The 24,273-nt window shown below is 32.7% G+C and overlaps 1 protein-coding gene across 2 annotated transcripts in view; it reads right to left on the bottom strand.

The window, feature by feature from the left end:
- Positions 1-3,016: 3,016 nt before the first annotated feature.
- Ddr (discoidin domain-containing receptor 2) overlaps positions 3,017-24,273 on the bottom strand; it is a 233,873-nt gene continuing 212,616 nt past the window's right edge. For both annotated transcript variants that reach the window (XM_069061943.1, XM_069061952.1), the window contains exons 8-15: positions 19,201-19,408; positions 18,438-18,754; positions 17,553-17,655; positions 13,825-14,482; positions 6,557-6,649; positions 4,520-4,661; positions 4,255-4,404; positions 3,017-4,195 (exon numbers count right to left, since the gene is read on the bottom strand). In XM_069061943.1, the coding sequence (XP_068918044.1) occupies positions 4,043-4,195; positions 4,255-4,404; positions 4,520-4,661; positions 6,557-6,649; positions 13,825-14,482; positions 17,553-17,655; positions 18,438-18,754; positions 19,201-19,408 (1,824 nt within the window). In that variant the 3' untranslated portion in view covers positions 3,017-4,042. The remainder of the gene's footprint in view (positions 4,196-4,254; positions 4,405-4,519; positions 4,662-6,556; positions 6,650-13,824; positions 14,483-17,552; positions 17,656-18,437; positions 18,755-19,200; positions 19,409-24,273) is intronic.

The following is a 24,273-nucleotide window of genomic DNA, read 5'->3' as shown; positions in this document are numbered from 1 at the left end:
CATCCCAAACATTAAATTTCTGAGGGCATTGCGTTCTTGTAGTTAAATGTATCCGCGGATTTTCTTGAGACAAATATCGAGTGTTCTGGGTGGCTCAGTATTTAACATACATTTGCATTCGTCGGTAAAACATCTGTTTTTAGGTACTATAAATATGTTCTGCTTACCTTATCTATACGACTGGTGCAGGTAATAATAAGACATCCCAAGCGTAGACAGAAAGTACATAATAATGGGGTTTTCCCGAATTTTAAAAATACAGGACCGGCCGGCCCTAAGCCACTAAACAATTACAGTCTTAGTTGTACCGTTCAAGAAATAACTTGTGTTGTGTAAAGTGAATTCAGTGCGTTAATTTTACTCAATATGTAATATTTGTTGCCAATACTGGTGAATCATCTAATGAATTTGATTCAGATGACGATTAATTTTCTATTTATTTATGTAAGTATTTTATTATTTTATTTATTAATTTACTTTAAAGTATACATGTAATGGATACTTTATTAATTACTCTTATTTCTTTATTCAGTAATCTTATTTCTCAAATACAAAATTTCCCAATACAAAATCAACAATCTCTTAACATTTTTTTGGTCACTGATCGCAAAATGTGTTTTAATTTTTTTTTATTTGCGGATACTTTAAGGTCTCTTTCTTTTGCTCGTCGATAAGATGGTGAAAGTACGACGTGGTACCAATTTTATGTGAACAGAGGGATTACTACTTTACAGTACCCACACAATGAAAACTTGCCGCTTTCGTAATTTACGGCGTTTTGAGTTTACAACTTTACCCAAGATTTAAAATGAATGGACTATACCGAACTGAAATCAATAATATAAATAATGAAATAAAAAACCTTTTACCATGCTAGTAATGTTAAGTACTATTGGGGACTTTTGTACACATTTTTAATGAAGTTATTTGCGTTAACTGTTAGTTTGGCAATAAATAAGAGACTACTTTTGTTATTTTGTCCTATTATGTCTTACAATTCAAGATTACAAACGATACCAAAAGTATGGTTTTGTAAGAACATAAAGCAATCACTGAAAATAAATACGTTTCAAAATGCACGTAGCTTTCAATATTATTACTTGAGATAAAAAAAATCCATCTGTTAAATTATCTGCTGTCGACATACGAAATAACTCAAAAATACATTTCCACGATAATATATCTACGCAGCAGGACGTCTAAATACAAGATTTTCATTTTTAGAAAACAATTCTAACTGTCATTGTCTTCCAATACGTTGTAATACATATATCAAGCATCGAATAATTATTTCCCAAACTGAATCGAATCTAACGCGTTATCAAAAACATGAGTTGTCACGGTATATTGATGTATTTTAGAAACATAAATTGAAAAGGAGAAATATTTTTTCTGGAATATTCTGGTTTTCGTAAAGGAGGACCGTCTCGTGTGTCTTTTTCGTTGAGTTATTTACATAGAAAGGTAATAAGTTACCCTCTAAATGTTATTTTATGGCTGTTTACGTTATTATGCTGATCTAACAGTATTTAAAAGCAGCTTATTAAAATATAAAGAAGCTTTGTGTTGGTCGTTATTATTTTAAGGTAAATGGATCCCGTAATGAAGACGAATGTGAAGGCCGCGCCGGTTTTCCCTCACCGCTTTCTAGTTGCGGTGCACCCCCGTTCATTTATACCGTAGATTATGCTAGTAATTTTGTGCAGAGTAATTGATTATCTTTACTAATTGGTGTGATACGGGGGATTTTACAAACACGAAGACAACATACAAATTTCTCCCGAGCAGGAACGTCTCTTATATAAATGACCTTGTCGGAATGTACAAACACACTTGAAATAATAAAATCGAACTGATTATAATTTTATCGGCGTAGGGTACGGTGGATTTCGCAATGGCTGTTACCCCATCTTGGCTCTCAGACATTCAGTGATGCGAGGAATCATTCATCGGTCTTCGACGAAAGCGACATTAGACGCGTTTTTTTCTTTTCGATCCCTGGCTTTCCATATTTGTCATAGTTCGTGACCAGCATGTATAGAATATAAAACATGTTTTAGATTTGGACGCTTTCACATTTCCACGTAGAGTTTCAGTTTTATTGGGGCTCTTTACCTTCAAATAAACATGGATTTTGAATTTGTAAGAATTTTAGTTTGATATATTCCCGAAAACGTGCCGGCCATCGTTTGTTGCCTCCAAATTATTCAACTTACTCTGGTCAAATTTATGGCTACACTGTGAAAACAAAATCCTTATCTAGTGACGTCAGTGAACCTTTATTATCCCAGTCTAATGGCTCCCAGTTGGCAGACTTACCCAATTTTATTTAACAATTAGCGAGCAGGTAAGTGTATCCGGCAATGAAAGGATCTACCTCTATTTTCAAATGTCCCATTCTCCGACACCTACTTGAAGTACCCACCAATAAAACGAACTCAAATTTTACAGACTAATTTACAGAATAATTTGATTGTAGTTAATATTTTTTTTAATAGAAAACGATTTCTCTAACTAGTATTTTTCGCGGAGAGATTCGTTTTAACGAAATACGGTACTGAATACTTCAATGGTGATTATAGTAAACGGTGTTGGTCTTTTAATGTCAACAAAGAAAGAAAAAACGTTGAATATTAATCTTAGACGAGAAATGATATCTTCAGTTGCAGACTTTCAGGACGATGTAAACTTATCGCAACATCTTTAATTTCCTTTTTGCATATCGTTAGGGGCAAATATGCCGCCAGAATCCATCATAACGATAACACTGATGCGTCTCGCCATCAACGAGCCGTGCAAGAGACGTCGTTTTACCAATCTACCAAATTATTCATTACAAATATTGCAAATTTATTCTTTCACAAGCTCGAGATAATTTTAAATTAAGAGCGAATCAAGAAAATTTCATTCTGTAATCTTTGGGTTTAAGCAACAAGTATTTCGTTTTGACAATAGAAGAATAGGGAGGGTCCCTTCTCTTAGCGGTTTGATTTGGTGTAGTCAAATAAAATGCACGTTATCATGTTTTAATATATTTATTGGTCCAGTTTACCAGTGTCAACAAACAATGTGTATGATAAATCGTATTAATGTATAAAACTCAAAAGTAATACAATTTTACATACATATTTACACCTTAATACTATTATGATATGAACAAGAAATGCGTTTTAATATTTATTTGCACTATTAATTCAGTCGACAATACAGGCAGTTCATAATAATTTATTAAAAGATTTTTATGATTTTATAATATGTAATCTGCTAGATATACGGTCAATGATAAAGTTTCTGTTTTATTTCAAATCTAGACACTTCAGGTTATAAAAAATAAAAATGTAAGTAAGTTAAAAATCTATATCCATTAGAAAAATTTAAAAATTCTAACGCTGTATTTAGGCCTATAAGGAAACAACATTTTCTTTTTGTACAAAAGGAAGCAAAGATTTATGCTTACATCGTATAATTCGATTTTTATAGTTTTACTTGAAACCGCATTTGACAGATTTAGCATACATTATTAAGTATACGACTCTCTTTAAAGAAAGCAGGTGGAAACAAGCAATATCTGTCACGATAATTTAAAGAAAAATAAAATCTCAACTTAACAATACACTAATGATACAATTATTGCGTCATAAAAAAGACAGATAATATCTAATACTATTGCACATAAAGAGACATAAATGCTTAAAAAATATTATCACAATAAATGGGATTTGGTTGTGTAAAAAGGTAAAAGGTCAAAGTCAGTTATGTTGTTCCTGAAATGAGTGACACGGAGACTAATAAAAATATGTGGTGGTGTAGACGAGATGTAGAAGAATGTAGAAGGCACAAACGCAGGTTTAAGCGTACTATCAATGAAGCGCGAGTGATAACTAGTATTAGCAATAACAAATGCTTTGGATAATATAACGTTAACATTATTTTACAGCTTTTTAGAATACGTATTACTAGTCTGATTTGCCACTACTTAAAGGTGGAATATATCACGCAATTCTTTCAATTTATTGTCGATAATGTACATCATTAGCAGATGTCAGTGAAGCTCAGGATTGTAACCCAAGTTTTTTCTCTGTAGAAATAAATGGATCTCTCGGAAGTTTGGCCTGTCAGATTCATTTCTTTGCCAACATTCGCACATTAGATCGAATATCTCTTTAGGACAATTGATTGGCGTGCTCAGCAAGACCTGCAAACAATAAAGTATTACATATCGCTTTTTGAGAGGACTTCTCGCACAATACATACGTGTTTGCCGTCATCCTGATAGAAATGAGTGACATTTTCTATAACTTTATCGTCGCTTAACTCCTCGAAAGGTTGTTCCCTGGCGTACGTCATTATTTCCCACAACAAGACAGCGAAGGACCATACGTCGCTCTTACTTGAAAATTTACCCTAAATACGAATATGCTTCAATTTTCGTTACAACAAATTATTGTTATTAAGGATATGAAAATAAGTTGCGTCACGCCAATAAATTGGAAAAGCGAGGAACGTTTACGATACTCACTAGAAGCACGCTTTCCCATGCCATCCAACGAACTGGCAAGGGCCGAGATTCGGCAATTTGACAATAATCTGAAGTATACATCCGACGGTAAGATCCAAGATCAGAGACTTTGATTTCGTAGCGTCTCCCAACCAAGCAGTTTCTGAAAACATTAATTATTGACATACATACTTAGTTTCTTGTTTACTAAAGAAGACGCTTTTAAAATTTTACGTGGGTCTTTGCAGGCAAATCTAATTTTTTTGAGCTCATCCTGAAAGAAGACGAACGACAATAAATTGATTTTAACATTAAAAAAATATCCAAAGAATTATTTCCACAGACGCGAAAAAAGATTCAACATCTTAAAATTGTAATCAGCGTATGATACTAGTTTCCGCGTAAAAAATTAATTAATCTTTATATTTAAATAAATGGAAATGAAAATATTGAAATTATCAAAAAAGTAAAGTTAAAGTGTGTGGACATGACATCTACGTATAAATTATGCAGTTTGATATTATTTCATAATTTTATTATCAACGTATCGTCACAATTTAATAATTTTGTTAATGTTATAACCACATGTCTTATAGCCGAATTTACGAGTAAGTATTTTTTATTTCATCCTGTGTCAAATTTCAATACTTTACGTCATCAGTTTGAATCCGGGAAAACGCAAAAAACGGCCGGACGCCGGTTAAGTGTTGCTATTGGAAACACAAAAGTAACAATCGCACAAATCGCAATAACAATTATTCAGGTTTAAGAAATGTTTTATTCAAAACTAGATCTAAATACAAATTAACAATTTAACTATTTCGGCCACAAAGTAGATGATGCACTTACTTTCTCAGACTAAAAACGTTAGTTCACAAATAAAATAATACAACCATTTAAACCAAATCTAAAAAATAGGCCAGCCAGCATAACCTCTTCCGTAGGTAATTTTCTTCACATTATTTTCTGATTTCCATTTACAAAACTGGCTGAATTGTTTTTGATACCTTTCACCAGACTTGCTACTCTTGCTAGGTATTAATTCAGCACAGGCTTCTGCAGATTTTCTTACAATTTCTGGCGTATTTGCTTTAAAAGTCATTTTGACGCACAAAATTATTTCAACAAAATAAACAATTGCCAAACAGCCGTTGCTAATCATGTTCCAAAAATGTGACTAGATTTGGAGTATTTGTTAAATTATTTTGAAATTAATTTCAATGTTTCTTTCAAACGAAATTTGAGGCAGGATGAAATAAAATACATAACGACATTCGTCCGTGAACTCTTTTTACAGTATTCGTTTCGAGTTTCAAGACTCGGCTCCTTCGTCGCCTCGTCCTTAAACGTCTCACTCATACTGTAAACTATGAGTTCCCGGACTTATAACGTTAATTACTATTTCTGTATATGATATTACCACTCTAAGCTACATTTAATGTTAACTACTTTTCCTTCAAACCTCAGCCCATAAAATGTGGGTACGGGAATATCTTGATGGTTTCTGATAAAAAAAAAACTCGACTGATAATTTACATGCATTGCAAAAACTTCCTTTAATAATTTGGTACTAAATGGAGGAGAAAGTTTAGCAAGCCATTGACTAAGCAATTGCCGAGGAGTCACGTCTTGAAAAAAGGCATCATAATGTGATATACGAATATTGATAAACTTCCCCAAAGTTGGGGGAGAACGCCAGAAAGTTAATATTATAATGATCGAATTAAAGAGGCCGCACTTATGAAATTTCCTCGCTATCGTAAAATGTAAATGACGATAAATTCAGTTATTAGGGCGCAATCTTGACGCCATTAAGATTTCAATTTGTAGTACATATTTATGTGCATAAACAACGCGACAGCTTGACAAGACATTCCGAGGAATGAAGGGGTTGGTGTTCATTTTTCAGGGCGTTTTAATTAGTACAAGGCTCGGCTAACTTCCAAGTAATGGAAAACACTCTTTGTACGTGATGTGAAATATAACTTGACAATTTAAATAAAGTCTGGTGCATATATAATAAAGGAACACTTTACAAGTAATTAGGGAATAACTCACCTCGCCGCCAAGTCCTTGTGAACGTACCGCAAAGACTCCAAGTACTTCATGCCAGACGCTATTTGAGTTGCCATATAAATAAGGCAGCCATAACTGAAAACAGAATATTAAAAACCAATTTTACTTCTCTGAAATATTAGCTCCGGCTACCTCATTTTTACGAAACTTAATTTATCGATTGGGTGTTGCCATTTCGCTTTTAATCTTTCATGTTATTAAAATTCAATATCTGGCGTATGCCATATTTTCACATTCTCGTTTAGTAATAAATTTAGATTAAAAATTAACCAACCGTTGCGACTTGCAATTTCTACAGAAAATGATACAATTCGGAAAAATGTTTAGTGACTGAATCTGGAATTGTTCAGTTCTGAATCAAAAATTTAATTAACTTTTTAACGTTATTTAAAAATATTTTTAAATTGAGTCTTCTCGTTTATTGTGGATGTATTTGACATTGTTACATTTAAAACGTTTTACCAATATATTTAGTAGCTTCAACGAAAACAAAATTGTTTCATTACCATCAGAACTTCTGCAATAAAATATGGATGTTATTTTTATAAGTTTCGATTGAAACATTTTTCAGCGGTTCTTTATTAAATTTTTAACAGCTGTAAAAATAGTAGTTTAAATTTTTCGTTAAAAATTAGTTACGAAAAAGTTCTTTATCATTTCATAATATCCATTGATTTCTACTTATTCCCAAATAAATTCACAACTACATTACTACAGTATTTATAAAAAAGTATCACAGAAACGATACTAATTTATTAAAATTATTACTTGTACGATGTGATTTTAATTAAAAAAGAACGTTCATGCAATAGAGGGTGACTTTAAAGGTTGTGCAGATATTTAAACCTGCGATCGAACCCCAGAAAAAGTAACGATTGAGCCAATAACGCCTTATACAAATGTTGATATTTTTCGAGAAAAAGGAGCTAAAATTTTTGCAAAAAAAGTTTGGGGGCCACTAAATTTTATGAAAAATGGATCAAAAACAATAATATTTTTTGTTGTCATTTAATTCAAAATTAAGTCACTTTAACAAGAACATAAATCTTAACCTCACTTTAAATCACAAATGTCTTTCACCAACCTGGAGAAAACCGATATGGTTTTTGATCTATGGCGACGCCCGTGGATATTCAGAGCTAGCACGGCAAATTTACGGTGAAAAGTTGCTTCAAAGGATAATTCCCAATGCACGAACCCTTGTGAACATTGTGCAGCATCTTCGCGATTTCGGGCGTTTCGAAACGAATAAGCGTGATCTTACCGCCAACGAGAAGATCGAATTTTAGTTGCAAAATAAGACATTCCTCGCGAAATTCAAGAGAGTAATTTTAATTAACGTGTTGGTTGGGATTGTTGAAAATCACCTCGTAGGTCCCTATGTTTTACCGCGCCGTTTGAATGTAGACAGTTATCTTTTTTTAAACGAAGTTTTGTCCGAATTAGTTGAGGAAATTCCTCTAGCAATTCGATGAAAAATATGTAATGCCTTCATGATTGGGGCATCGGCTTATTACGTTCAAAACGCCGCTCAGGAAATTCGGGAATTCTGAATCGAGTTCGGCTTTCTTGGACACGTCGTACTGAAGCTTGCATTACAAACGATGCAGGCATTTCGAGCAACTTCTTCGATGTTTCGTTTCATGCTTTTACTCACAATTACAGTATTTTTTCTTTGTTGGTTTAAGCCTTTGTATCTTCTGAATCAGTTGAAGGCACTATTTTAAGTAAGTGATTTTCTTGTAAACCATTAACATTTGAATAAGGCAATTTGAGTTATTTTGTCTTCTTTTAACACGTACTATCTCAGGTTAAAATATCTGCACAACTCTCAAAGTCAGACTGTAGGTATATGTTTCAAAGATTTCCTCTCTAACTGAGAAACAAAAAAATTCCCCCATGTACTAAAATTTCTATTGATGAGTTATTGAAGTGCACATAAAATAAAAGTAATAAAATCAATTGTGTTCCTTGCTTGAGGTATAAATATTTTATGACTTTTTTATTATCCTTATAAAATTTGGTTATTAGTACCAACACGTAACTAGTTCTGATTTCAACAGATTTAAATAAAAATATTTCACGTTTAGCTTTTCCATCATGTTAAAAATTGTTTAAAATCATCATCTGTACTTACAGTTAATTATTATTCAAGACATTTGACAATTTGATATACCTATAGTATTAAACAATAAACTATAATATGACAATTCACAGTTTAATCAATTCTGTTTAAGTACAGTGTTTTTCTTTTGGTTTTCCTCTTTTGTATTTCACTATTTCTCAAAACTATTTCATATTTACGTCACTTTGACATTTAATAGAGATAGGAAATAGTTTTGAGAAATAGTGAAATACGATTGAGAAAAGAGGAAAACCAAAAGAAAAACAGTGTAAGAACTATTAGTTACCGTAAAATGCATGTAAGAAACACTTAAAAATTAATTTAAAGATCGACTTAGACATAACGATGTAAAATAAATGAAAAATAACGGATATTTTTTTATTATCTAGTAGGTATATGATTTTTTATTGCATTACTTGATCAATACCATGATATTCAATGTTCACGAATATCTGAGTGAATTAAGAGTTGACGTTATCAACCATCGATAATAAAAACAAATAAGTAATATCTTTAAACGAAGTAGTACCTAGACTAATTTTATTCAAGTAATTACTCATTTACGGACAACATCTACTATTTCATAATAATTACATGACGAAAAGAAGGAATAGGTACTCAAAAGTAGAGGTAGATAGAAAACTTTTGTATTATCCAATTATGTATTAGAAAAATGAAAGCATACGAGTATAAGTGCCGCACTTTTAAAATGCGTGAACTAAATTTAGATCGCTACAACATTCAAAAGTGTAAAGTTGTTATTGAGAGTTGTAAGTATGTAATTAGAATATAAATAAATGTTTTACTATTTGCGAATTTCAATTTCATTGCTGCTACAGAGTAAGGGGTAAGGGGTTCTAATAACCATCAGAACCCACTCTGAACAGTTCGAAAATCTTCTTAAGTTACCTTTGGATAAAAGGGTACTAGTTTTAGATTAACTAATGGCGTCCCCTGTACACTTTCGTATGAATAATTTAGAAGAGGCTAGCGTTAATCTCGGCGTATTATGATCACACCTTTCTTGTAAGCATTTCTTTATATTCAAATAGAATTCAGGAACAGAATTTTATCTAGCTTGCTTCTTTAACTTTTATTTTACATTTACACATTGTTTTTTGCATTTTATGCAGTAATAAACTTTATAAAGTCTATTCAAAAAACATCTGGACTGTCAAAATCAAAATTGGAGTTGTTAAGTTGGTTAAATCAATAGTTATTTTCATATTGTCTGGTCGGTATCTATGATTTTTTGATTTTTCAAACTAATCATTTGTTTAAATTGACATTGTCAAATAAATTGCAAAATTATTTAAGTATATTTTGTAAAAAGGACAAAATAGAAAATTCAAAACGAACTATGGTGGCGCGAGAGAAGAGGACCAACAAATTATTACATATATTATAAAACCATACCTTCAACAAAAATGCGTTTCTGATTTTAACGCAACTGTGGAGAAACAGCTTTTGCTTTATGAAAATGAAAACCTAATTAAAGCTGATTGGTTAACTATGTGGGTATTAGAGATGTTCCACCCAATATATCCTTCGCGGAATCTGACTCTCAGGTATGGGAAGCGATTTTCAATTTTGGTTATTGTTTAGTTTTTACCTGTTTTCAGTTTGTCTGTTTTTCTTTGTGTTTTTTATAAACTTGATTAAATTGCTCCAGTTCTTTTAGTTGCTGCATTTCGTTTCAAGTGTTCAAAACATTTTTAGTTCAATGATTAAAAAGGAAAGCATAACCTCAATATATTTTGTAACTAGATTTTGACGTGGGTACGCTCTAGTGAAACATTTTTATACCCAAGTACAGTCAAAACAAACATTTTATTTAAAATATTTTGACAGTCCAGGAGTTTTTTGAATTTACTATAGCTAAATCCAAAATCAATTAGTAAAGTGTTATTTTACAGAGTAGCAACCTTTATCGAATAGGAACAAATTTTACATAACAGTTATTTGTATATCGAGGCTGCGAAATCATTCTTTAACGTACCGAGAGAAAAATTGTCTCTGAGGTCGCTTGCGCCCGAGACAATAGAATGAGTCTCGAGGATGTTAAAAGATTTCGTGGCCAAGGTGTACACATGATTTTGTGCAACCGAAAATTTGTAATTATACATAAATCCATATCCATAAATATAAAGTCGTCTTACACGTCGGCATGTCGCTATAGAAATAACATAAATAAAACAATTCATTTTGAAAAAAATTGCAAGAATGTCGGAAGAAAATTAGGATGTTTTAGTTCCGCGTGCTCCTCCAGAGTTAAAAAATCTAAACGGCAGTGTGAAAAATGTTAGAGTCACTTTAGAGACTGGTGTAACAAGAAGAATGTGAAAACGGTGTTGGAAAATGTGTTGTATTGGCTTATTTACTGGAATGTATTTATTGTGGAAGGTAAATGTTAAGTTCTGTTATGATAAGTTGTATCATCTGCCGCTTTTTAGGTCATTTTATTTATGGAAATATCTGGGGCCGCGCGAAGAGACGAATTAACCAAAATGTCTATTGATGACATTCTGGACGAAAATTCTGTACTAATAGTGACCGTTCCTGACACAAAAACTGGCATAAATCGAATTTTCATAACTGTCACTATTCCAGATTTTGTAAGACTACACTAGATATGTTGTAAGTGTGACAATAAATTATTTCTATACGTTCATCTTACAATGTTTACTGAATTCAATTTAAAACTCAAAACAAAACATGGAAGCTCTGATTTGTATCAAATATTAATATGACATTTATTTTAACGGCCGTCGTTACGAACAACCACCGCGAAACTAGATTTCATTTCGCGTACGGTTGCACACAAATAGTATATTATACACCAAGGTGAAGAAGTTCATTAGAAGATTAGAGCCCGAGGCGTGCCGAGGGTTCTAAGGCGCGAAGGCTATAAGGGACTTCTTCACCGTGGTTTATATACTATTTTTTCCACTACTAGATACGTTAAAACCCTTTCGGATAATAATTATTAATAAAATTATTTTGTCCGATGCGACGATCCGAGTTCTCATTTTTCAACGGTTGCTATGAAAATCGTCTACGTTAACCAATGAAATCAACGAAAATCTTTCGTTGCTACGTGACGGCAGTTCATTATTCACCTAGGTTAATAATCAAAATTATTATTAACCTTGGGAGAGAAATTCTACTTCTGGGGTCGGTTCGAGAGTCAATAATGAAGCCTTCTGAGACTAGTAGTGGAAAAAAATATTTTTGATATGGATATTATTATTAATTTTTATCGGTAAATATATTGAAAACACATCTCGCTTAAATTTGAAATAGCTGCATTTAAAACTTTTTCTCCAAATGAAATTGTGCTTCCCGCTTTACTTGTTCACTTCAAATAGGAATATTCAAATTTTCTGGCGGAACACATTTGAATTTTTTTCAGACAACTAGGTAGAATGTAAAATGAATGAATTCGCATATACTGAAAAGACACTGTACAAAAGTTTGCATGTCAGCGTAACTACCAACAATACAATAAAGTTAAAGATGTTCAAACATTAAATTGTTAAACTACAGACGTTTTAACTTGACAACTACATTTACTTATACAGGGTGATTCATATAGTTTCATTCATACTTTAACCAGTGGCAGATTCCGATCTCAAAAGGCTCTTAAAAGAATAAAATATAGAGTCATACATCAAAAATTGGCAAAAAGTACCATATCGGTCTTTTCACTATTAGTAAAAGCAATTCTTCGCTAATTTATTAATCATTTGTTCCACTTTACGTCCAATGTTTAACAAATGTCATGAGTGTCATAATACAAGCAAACAATTGTTGCTATAGAGAAAATATTGGTATTATAAAGGTCGCTTTAGTTTCATTTTGAACGTAAAATATTTTCATTTATCTGCGGTTCTTCAACATGCTTTATCTTCAACAATTAGAACCTTGACATTTTTGTAAGAGTGTCTAGGGATCGGAATCTACCACTAGTTAAAGTTTGTATGATACTATATGAATCACCCTGTAAGTATTAAGAAAGTTCTCTCTGGCAAGTGATTTTTCATCAAAAATTAGTAAATCGTAATAAATATAAAAGAAGTAAACTAAATTAATTCATTTCTTCTAGTTATAAAACGGTAAGTTGTTATAGAAACGCAATATAAAAATCGACATTATGGCAACATGATGTGAAGGGTAACACATATCTCATTGCCTATTCTATGAATGCTTTGTAATAAATATTTAATTGCGCAAAAACCGTCGTAAGCATCACGAACGTTAAGGACAATGTATCGATCTCGGACAATAATCCAAACAATTGTCTTCGATCGATACATTGTTCTTACCGTTTTTGATACTTAATATCGTCGGTTTTCTTTAGAAACCGTGTAAGTCCCATTTTGATTATTAATTTATTTAAATAATTATTAATTATTTAAATAAGTTTCACAATACAATCAGCAGACTGTTTTGATAAATACTATACAAAACTTTAATACACATTTTTTGCACTTTACTCCAAAAAGCTAACATAAAAAATAAGAATTTTAAACAGTTTTCCAGAAAAATGTTGCTAATTAGACATACACAGTTTCTAAAGAAAGCCGACGATATACTATCTCATATCAAATAAAGAAAAACGGTATTCTTAAGGCTTTCGAAAAGTGATTTTACTGAACTGATATGGCTATTAAGTATTGAATGCGCTCGTACTCAAACTAGTCATACTCGTTCACCTCTTCTAAACTTATTGCAAAATATTAATACAGAGATAACTCATGACAAAAATTGGAAAAAAATTCTCGACAATATGGCACAGCTTCCGAGCAATAAAAAAATCAAATTAAAACTTTGGGACAGATTGAGGCTTGACTCTTAAAATCAAATTTAATGGACCACTTGGTATTGACAACTATAACATTCGAAAGAGAAAATTAATTTTAATTAATATATGATGCTAAAAACTTGCGATTAAATAAATCACACATAATGTGATGACTAAATTTGCAAATTTCATGAAAGTTTCCCTTCTATAACAAATAAATTCTCCTGTTTTCCATGTAGGAAAGAGACTGAATGCACCTACCTGTGCTCCCAGTTTACGACCGAAGCAAATACATAATTAATTTTAGTTTAAGCGTTTTACCTCAACGTTTTGGCGGTGGGGGCAAGCGGGGTGGCTGTTTCGGCGACGTGATCTTGCAAAAATTGGCACAAATCTCCCATTGGCGCGTATTCTCGAATCGCACATATAGGTTCTGTGTCGAGGCAAGCACCCAGAAGACGAGCAATGTTCGGATCATTTAGTCTAGCTAACGCTTTCACTTCTTTATTAAACTCCTCCCTGTAAGTTTCCAGCCTCAAAGTGTGCACGACTACGAATTTACAGTCACTGAATTTCCCATTATCGGCACCGACTAACACTTCACACAAATGCACGTCTCCAAACGGACCGTCGCCGAGTTTTTCGATTATACCTAATTGTTCACGCGGGAAAATTTCGATAACTACATCTTCGTCCTGATCTGAGCAATCATCCGGTTCCGGACTCAGGGGCAGCATGAAATGCCGGCTAATTTTGGACCTGGATAGCCCCGGAGGGGGCGACAGTGCCGGTGACGGAACCAGCGGAAGAGGACTGCATATATCTCGGTCGCTGTAGTAGCTCGCCGGAGGTGGAGGCACGGGCGGCGGTTTTGGCAGGAAGTTCAGCATTGGTGGAGGCGCCCGTGATGATTGTGAGAACCCTTGCTTGTCCATCACGTGAGGAATGGTGTATTCTTGACAAACCAGGTCCGGCACTTCTGGAATTGTAAATAATTTAATGAAAAATTACTACCGACTTCCTTCCGCAAACTTCCTCTACACAAACGTACACATTGATAAATATTTTAAAACATAAATAATATCTGCCATAAATAAATCATGGAAAACTTAAGTGACCTAGCTTTTTATTTCTGCTTCTTTTACTTCTACTTATTTATTTATTCTTTACATTTGAGTTTAAACACATTTCAATCTTAAAGTTTTCAAAATGTAATTCATACATATGTATACATGAAAACTTCATGAATTATGTATGTGAATATTCATGTATGTTTGTCCAGTCGACTACTATGCTACCCGACGTGTTGAAAATTCAAATTCGAGGATTTTTATTTTATGACAACTTAAGAGCTTTGTAGAAAAACTTAACAAAAACAAAGGTAAATTATACAATCAGTTGGGAAATCTTGTATTATGAGTGGGATGTTTGCGAGATGAGCAAAGCCTGTTTTTTTGTTAGACGAGCCCCTCAAAGGCTCCAAATCGCTTAAAATCATTAAAATTAGCTTGACGTTTCGTTTTGACAAGTTGTGACATTTATCAAAATCCGTTAACACAGAAGAAAATTCTCAAATTCTGACAGTGTGGAACAAAAAAATAGTAGTTTATTTGACGAGTTCTTGTGTAAATTGGGGTTTTTTGGCACGAGTGGGCCAGTTTAAAATGCGAGTGAAACGAGCGTTTTAAGGGCTCACGAGTGCCAAAAAAGCCCAATTGACACACGAACGAGTTGAATACAACGTTTTTTTGTTCGACGAGGCCCTTAAAGGCTCCAAATCGCTTAAAATCTTTAAAATTAGCTTGACGTTTTGTTTTGACAAGTGGTGACATTTATCAAAATCCGTTCACATAGGAGAAAATTCTCAAATTCTGACAGTGTCGAACAAAAAAATATTTTTTTGATCACAAAGGTTCCTTAAACTTTAAACTGACAAAATTATTAATTTCATTATTTGTATTAAATAAAGGCTTATTTAGTTTTTTCACTTGTCAGTTTGAAGTTTCCTTTATACAGTTGAGTTTGTAATGTCTGTGATTTATGTTTCGTTAGATCTGAATATGTATGAAAAATATTTGATTCAAGTTCTGATCTACAGTTGTGTTGTACAGAATTTGTAGTGTGTGAACTTGTACATGATTTCATACAGTTCGAAAAAGTGTTGTACAAGCTTTGTTGTGTGTATGCTTCCTTCTTCCTAGCAACACCTAATAATGCGTATTAGATAAAAAATAGAAAAAACAAGTTGCACATAAAGACACAGATACATCCATGGTGATGATCTGATATTTTTTAAATCCGATACACACAACCCTAAAGTAGCACTTTAATGAACACAACTGTACCAAGTGATATATATTTTTTTTGTCACTGGTGTTGAAATAAACGTTTCATTACCAATTGTGGAAATTTTTTCGTTTCATAATATTTTTTTCTATTATTGGATAGTACATATCTACTGTAATTATGAAATTGTTTTTCAGTGGATAACAGGATTCATTGCCCACGGCCCGTTGAATAATAATTTCAAATCTCACTACAAATATCATTGCAACTAGCTTATGAAGTCCAATCGCAAATTTTAATGCAATGGTATCAAGTAATCATTTTAAAACGTCGGTTTCAAACGTCAGTTTCAGTTTGTCTAATAATGAAATTTATTTATTAATTTCTCTTCATAGTCGTTGAAAAAGTATAGTATTCTATTCGCAGATTATGGCTATTACTCGCTCGGATGAATTACGCTACTCGCCTGTGGCTCGTGACACATCATCCTCACGAGTAATACCCATCATTATCGGCTCATTGAATAATATACCTACTATTATTTACATTGGTTTATCATTTGGTCCTGTATCAAAGTCCTTTTTAACCTAGTATTAACGTAGCGTTTTGTGGAATAAAATTATAAGCTTTTAAAATATATCATCATTCGAATTAAAACCTGTTGAGAATTAGTGAATATTACACAGTGAGCGCGAAAAGATTCGAATAATGGAAATATTTTCTTTCCCGTTGAACATCTCGAAAAAAATAAAAAAAAAAAACGTTTTTCGATAATCTTCATTTTTCCACAGTTTTCCGTTTCCGCGCAATGACGTCAACGCCAATTCTTTTTTGTCGTTGACCAAAATAAAATAGGACAAAGTGTTACCTTAGACAGTTTCACAATTCAAAGATTTGTGTAGTGTAACTGAGGCGTATGTGTCTCAGATTACAACTTGATTTGACTTGTCGATTGATTTACAAAAAGTTAGGTTGTGTTTTTTCACTTGTCATCTCTTCACTGTCACTATGTTCAATTGAATCACTGTGAGTTTTTGAAATATTGTCGAATGATGACACTTATCAGAATTGTTATTTTATTTTTGACACTTTTGTTTCCTACTTTGTCCTATTTTATTTTGGTCCACGACTGTACATATTAAATTCTGATCATGTATGACCTTTTGAACTAATGGTTACTGAAATATTAATTTTTAAATGTGAAAACTGGGTGGAAATGAATTTTAATTTTATAACGAAATTTCTAAAAAAAAATCTTAATAATAAAAACATAGAGATGATGGTTTGTTTTTAACCAACTTAATATGTACTTTCGATAAAGAGAAATATTTTGTAAGAAAAATGCTAAACTACAGAACATGAACAGAAATTAAAAGCTACTCAAAACAGTCTTAGACTTATTAAGTCATAACAACAAATACAATTCAAACTTTGTTAGAAAGTTTAACAAAACAAAAGCTTTGAGAGAATTGATCTGCGTCAGATAATACTTTGTTTTGAAAGAAGAAACATTTTCTGTCAAACCAAATCAACGTTGGCTGTAATAATTTAAAACTTGACAATCCAAATCACTGCTGCGACAAAATTTCAACTATACACATCAAATTTAATTAAGTTTGAATGAATAAAAAATTACATTCAATATTGTATCAAGATGTCTATTTTGTCTGAATAAAAATCGATAGGTAGTAAATATTGAATAGTAAATTTGTCATAAAGAAACTTCTGAGATAATAAATGAGGACTTTGATGGTCGTACTTACCGCTATAATCCGGGCTGTTTGGGTGTGTTTGTTGACGAGCGTACAGGTTCGTCTTGCAAGTTTCCACGTAGAGAGCTGATTTGTCGCAATCTTCCATCGCCATCTACCAAGAGCAGAAAACAGAACATAAAACACGTTAGCGTTGCTTGACTTTATAATCATGTTTGTTTGTCGAACTTCGATTGGGTAACTACTTTTTCAATATAAAGTTTCGCCACATTAATTCCGTTTTGCTGAGTTTGCCGTAAAAAATTACTTTTACGTACTTTCCTTCCCTCTAACGAGACGCAAAGATATATTAGATGTTTTCTTTTTGAATCAACTTTTTTCGATTCCGACATGACTTGGTGAAAAGGCACCACGACGACAAAAGTACGTACAAATAACACAAATAAATCATAATGGAGAAGCTAGAAACCCGCAATTTAATAAAGACATTTTATTGCTCGCGATATTTAAGATAACAGATTAGTTCAAAGCGTCGACGAAACTTATTGCTATGGTAAAGTGGTAAACGCCCCGTCATTCACTTATCTTAACAACGTTTCTCTGCAAATTAAAGTTTGTTCATATCATAAAATTCTATGCGAGGCGACGAGTTTGAGAATATTACCGATGTAAAGAAATTAATGATACTGTACGTTATTTCAGAAGTTGGTTGTGATAGAATACAGAAAATGTGTTGCGTATTTCAAAAATTGTGTCTATTTAACTTTATTAAAGCTGCTTCAGAGAATTTAAACAACCGAGGTTTATTTTGAATTTTACCTTCCATTCAACATTTCATGTTGAACTGGATATAAATTATTTCTGACAACAAGACAATAAAAAGAAATGAAACAGAGATTTAAGACGTGTGGACTTTAAATCGGGAAGTTTTCTTACCTTGTCGCATTCTATTCTTTTCTCGGATCTAGGCACGACTGTGAGCCCTGTGGTAGTTTTGAATCGTTGATTTCGAAACACGATAAACACAATCGCCGTTACAAGGATCAATATTACAACCGTAAGAATACCAATAACGAGACCAATGTAGTGCTTAGGTTCTTCATTAGTTCCGCTCTTTGTGGAAGCTCCAGTGGTATTACGATTTACTTTACTGGACGTACTTTTAACTTCATCTCTTTGTAACGGATATTCCTTGCCAGAATCCGGAATTGGTATGTCCTCCGTCGTCTCCGTAAAATTGCCTGTTATCACCACTGAAATAACATTTAGAAAGTAGGAGTTTCAGAGACCGAAAAAAGTATTACGATTTTAGCTCGTCTTTATTAAAGAGAAAAGATGAGAGGAGGATGGTCCACGCGATAATTCCCGATATTGCCCCCAGTTTCTGGGTCACCCGATTTTTAATTAATGAAGACGTGCTTTGTAATTCGTAATTTTAAACCGCGTAACAAAATTGCTTTACCACAAATTTGTGTGAACATACCGCCCCTCAATATGTCATTAATTGGACGGAATTCTACGGCCTGATAAAGTACGAGTAGTCTCGTCGGGGTCGATACTGTAGTTCATTTTGCGTGCGACATTTTGATTTATTTGATAGAGATTAATGTTAGCATTTTATCGTTTGCAAAATGGATCGGTAGTAAAACAATAAGTCACTCGGCTGATTATGGATGGTTGGAAGATTAAAGACGCTTACCGGAGTCAAAAGAGATTTCACTGAGCAAGATCCATCGTGAAGCGAAGTACAGTTGAAGTTTGAGGAATCGGCCGATGCGGTGATGTAGTTTAATCGTGACATTACGAGCATGTTCAAGAACCAAGTCCGGCATGTACGAAAAATGAACTGGTTCACCGTTGAATAAATTTCCATTTACACTGAAGAATGCTCGGGCATGGGAAAACACCTGCATCAATTGAAATCAATTCTGTATAATCTTTTTACGTTAAAACATATCCTTCAGACAAACCGTTTATAATAGACAAAGCCTTATCAGTGATTTTAAAAGGTAAACGAAGATACACATATAAACCAGCAAGCTTAATAATAATAATAATAAATATATTTCCTACAGGAAGCACCCAATTACAGGAAATAATGTGCTGTACAACTAGATTACAAGCTAATAAATAAGTCATAATAATGATCAACTCTTTAAAGACAACAGTCGGTATTCTACAGCGTCAAGAATTGTTTTCAAAGAGTCAAAGTGAATGTCACACCTTGTAGCGAACCGATTAAAGTTGTTGCACATTAAAATAATCGGCGACTTAAGCAACACATTTGTTCTGTAGCTAGGAATATAAAACGTAGTGGAGTTTCGACTATTCATGCGAGGAACATGAAAGCTAATTTTGCTTAAAAGAAATGAACAATCAATTTTATGATGTACAAGCTTATACAGAAATGATACAACAGCATTTACTCTGCGAGTATACAAGGACTTAAGCTTAAACCTGCCTAATACTCGTAACATGTTGTTATCATAATTTCTTATAGGGTAAACACCGTCAAGTTGAAAACTTAAAAACTTCAAAAATTTTCGTTGGACTTTCTCGAGTTCATTAATATTTGTGATGTATATAGGATACCATATAAGTGAACAATATTCCAGTTGAGATCTAATCAATGACGTGTACAGTAACAATAGAGTTTTTGGATTGCTGAAGTCTTCACAATTTCTAAATACAAATCCATACGTTTTTAGAGCTTTGCTAACAATATTGTTAAGATGATCGTTAAAATTTAATTCCGTATCGAAAGTGACACCCAAATCTTTGAGTTTGTAGACTCGTTCTAAACGATGTTGGTCAATTATATACGTATGTTCCTTGACAGAACGAATCCGGGAATATGAGGATACAAAACATTTAGCAGTATTCAAAGAGAGCCGATTTCGAGATGACCATTCAACAACAGCGTCTAAGTTATTTTGTAGTAGATTAAAATCACTATCAGATTCGATTCTAATAAACAATTTAAGATCATCAGCGAAAAGCAACTTTTCACAGGTAATAACATTGACAATATCGTTTATGAAAAGTAGGAATAGAAGAGGTCCAAGGTTTGAGCCTTGCGGAACGCCTGAGGTCGGTGTAAAGGACTTGGATACAAAGTTTTGGTAGGTAACATAGTGGCGCCTATCTAGCAGATATGACTGAAATAAGGCCAGTAAAGAATTATCAAAACCAAACTGTTCAAGTTTTCTGAGTAGAATGAAATGATCGATTTGGTCAAACGCTTTCTGAAAATCTGTATATAGAACGTCCACTTGATATTTAGAGTCAATTGCCTCTGAAACGTATTGCGAAAAATAAGCGAGGTTGGTGAGTGTTGATCTTCTTTCTACAAATCCGTGTTGATGAGGTGAAATATAGTTCTTTACGCCTGCATAAATGCGTTTATATAATATAGATTCTAAGATCTTTGAAAAATTACATATTATGGAAATGGGTCTAAAGTGTTCGATGTTTGACAAATCTACAAAACTACAGAACTGTATGTGGCAGAATTTGTCACGCGTGAACCACGAGAATTATTCGTGAGATCTTGTGGACGGCAGAGAATTTATTTTATATTAGCAAATTAGAAACCTAACAACCAACAAACAAAGATTTAGTGAAAATAATATGTTATTTGAATTTTTCAATTTTGTATTGTATATTTCTTATTGTAAGTAATCATACAACTGCAACTAGATTCTGAATTTCAAATTGAGTTCAGTTTATTGTTAACTTTTGGGGACTCTAAGTGTAAAGATGTGAAATGCAAAAAAAATGTAGCTGATCAAGGGATGAATCATATATTTGGCTTAGTCACATTTTTTTTTCTACAAATTTTAGACAGGAATTGCGAAACTTAAAGATATATATTCATTTTATATGAATGTAGGTACAATCGCGGCCATCCAAAAGTGAACGATAGCTTGCGAAAATTTCCGTATTTTTCGTTATATTAAATCAGGCTGTACTCATTGGCGTTCGTGCAGCAGGCGTTACTATTTTAATAATAAAAAGTTGTAATAAACAATTTTTAATAAAAATGAGACTGAGAAGTAATTAATACATTATTAAAGTGAAAGTAAACTTTAGTAAAGAAACCTTTTCAACACCTATTCGTATTGGCCTCAAGCCTGTTTTCTTGCCAGCGTCCCTTTATATTGAAGATGCAAGTCTTACTGCAATGTAATTCTCTGGCCACAGCAGCCAAAGACCAATTTTCTTCTAGCTTTGCAATAGCCCTAGCTGTCTGAATCGGAGTGAGATGTGGCATTTAAAAAAATAGTTTCAATAATTTTTTTATCGCTAGTGTCAAACTTTGACATTTTAGGACGCCTATGATTTAAAGTAAAAATCAAACTATAAAAAAAAAACGTTCACTTTTGGATGGCCGCGATAGTACTTATACCTATTTTTTTTTAAAGTAAGTACATAATTTATTTGAATTTTGGTATCCAACAATAACTTTTACGATTCTCATGAATATACATATTTGGCACCCAAATAAAAAACAAATATTTTACGAAGTATTTATTGTTAACATTAAACAATATTGGGCCGTATCACGACAGTCACGACACCCTTATTAAATTGAATCATTACGCTAATTATTACCTTGGTGATAAATTCATCTCTCTCTGGCAGATTATAATTGCATTAATCTATATCGTTTTATGTTTACTTTAATCACTACTCTAGTTATCGGCAACTTTAATAACGGTGTCGTGATACGGCCCATTGTTTTTTATTCGGCACTGTCAGGATTTGAGAATATTGTCCTGTGTGAACGGATTTTAATAAATGTCATAACTTGTCAAAACGAACCGTTGAACCGTTAAGCTAATTTTAAAGATTTTAAGCGATTTGGAGCCTTTAAGGGACTCGTCGAACAAAAAAAACCTTGTATTCAACTCGTTCGTGTGCCAAATTGGGCCCACTCATGCCCAAAAAAAAAACCAATTTACACATATAAACCACCACTTCTAATTCGAACTTCTATGTATAACTCGAAACAATAGTTATTTTTGTATTAAGTGCGCAAAATGATTGTTTTTTGTTGGGGTATGAGAATGAGTTTTTGGTCGAGACCGTCAGGTCGAGACTTCAAACTCATTCGAATGCGCCAACAAAACAATCATCTTTCGCACGAAATACAAACACTATTTTTTCTACAACAGCATTTTAAAATTTTTGAATTTTTTAATTTTTGTAAAATTTTCCTTGGATGCTAAAATATTCGTCAAAAAGTTTCCTTGGGTGCTAAAATATAACTATTTTAGCATCCAAGGAAACTTTTTGACAAATATTTTTTCACTATCAAAAATGAATAGTACATAGAGTACTATTAACTAATATTAATACTAAAACTAGGTCCTATGATTAACCACGACACCTGATAAAAATTTACCTCTTTCGGTAACTATAATAATTAGAGAAAAGGCTAAAGAATTCGCAGAAGTTTTGTGAAGAAACTTAGTCGTCTATTGAAAAGCTGAGAACATTTGTAGAGTGCAGAAATAATGTCCCTGATTATAGATATTTATAAATCTTTAAATTTGGTGGTTGTTTTTGTAGACGAGAAAGGGTCCGATAAAACTAAAAAAAAAAAATACCTAACTTTGAAATTAACAAATAAAGTTTTTTCGTTTATTTTTTGTGTATTTTCTGCAACTCAAAATTTCCGTAACTCGAATTTTTTTTTCTTGTCTCATAAAGTTAGACTTAGGGAATTTCCACTGTATTTTCTACTCCTATTGGATAATACTGTAATTATTAAAGTGTTTTTCATTGGATAACAGGATTCATTACCCACGGCCTGTTGAATAATAATTTCAAAACTCACTGCAAATAACAGTGCAAGTTTATGAAGTCTAATAGCAAATTTTAGTGCAACGGTATCAAGTATGCAAAGTAAATTTTAAAACATCAGTTTAAGTTTATCTAATAATGAAATTTATTTATCAATTTTTCCTTATAGTCGTGAAAAAAGTATAGTTATTCTATTCGCAGATAATGGCTTACTCGCTCGGGTGAATAACGCCACTCGCCAGCGGCTCGTGACACAAAATCATCCTTACGAGTAATAGCCAACATTATCTGCTCATTGAGTAATATACTATTAATATCATGTAATATTATACGTTACAACCTGGAAAATAAAATTTATTTTCAAATATAACATAACAAGTGGTATGTATTATTATCATCGATGGCCTCTACGAATGAAAGATAACTGCAGATTGAATGTACTACTTTGATTTCACGAGTCATATTGTCGATTACTAATCATATGACGAGTTTATACAGGGTTATTCTAAATGATTGTAGTCGAAGTAGGCGTGAAAACTGAATGTAAAATTTATGGTTGACGCTCCACATAAAAAAAATCATCAAAATGATGTGTTAAATTGGCTGCAAAACAACTCAATATTTTTAAATTGATTGTAGATCAACTCAATATTTCTGGATTCAATCGTTAATTTAACAAAAATAAATAAAATCCTCATCACCGCACTTTTCACCTAAAAAAATGACAGTGACAGCGACACAACTGACAGTTCACATGAAAACGGCAAAAACGTAATAACATGGACATGGCCTACTTCGACTACAATCATTTAGAATAACCCTGTATTTCATGAGTGAATGAACGAATAAATCAAGAACATTGAAATCTGTAAAAAGAATCAAATGGGTTTTCTTTTTGATAACTGTATTTTTAGGCCCTACTTACTGATTGCTTTCTTATATTAGCGGCGTATCCCAACGACGG

The sequence above is a fragment of the Tenebrio molitor genome, chromosome 1, assembly GCF_963966145.1.
Source record: "Tenebrio molitor chromosome 1, icTenMoli1.1, whole genome shotgun sequence".
Classification (NCBI taxonomy): domain Eukaryota; kingdom Metazoa; phylum Arthropoda; class Insecta; order Coleoptera; family Tenebrionidae; genus Tenebrio; species Tenebrio molitor.
This window is presented reverse-complemented; position numbering and strand designations above follow the sequence as displayed.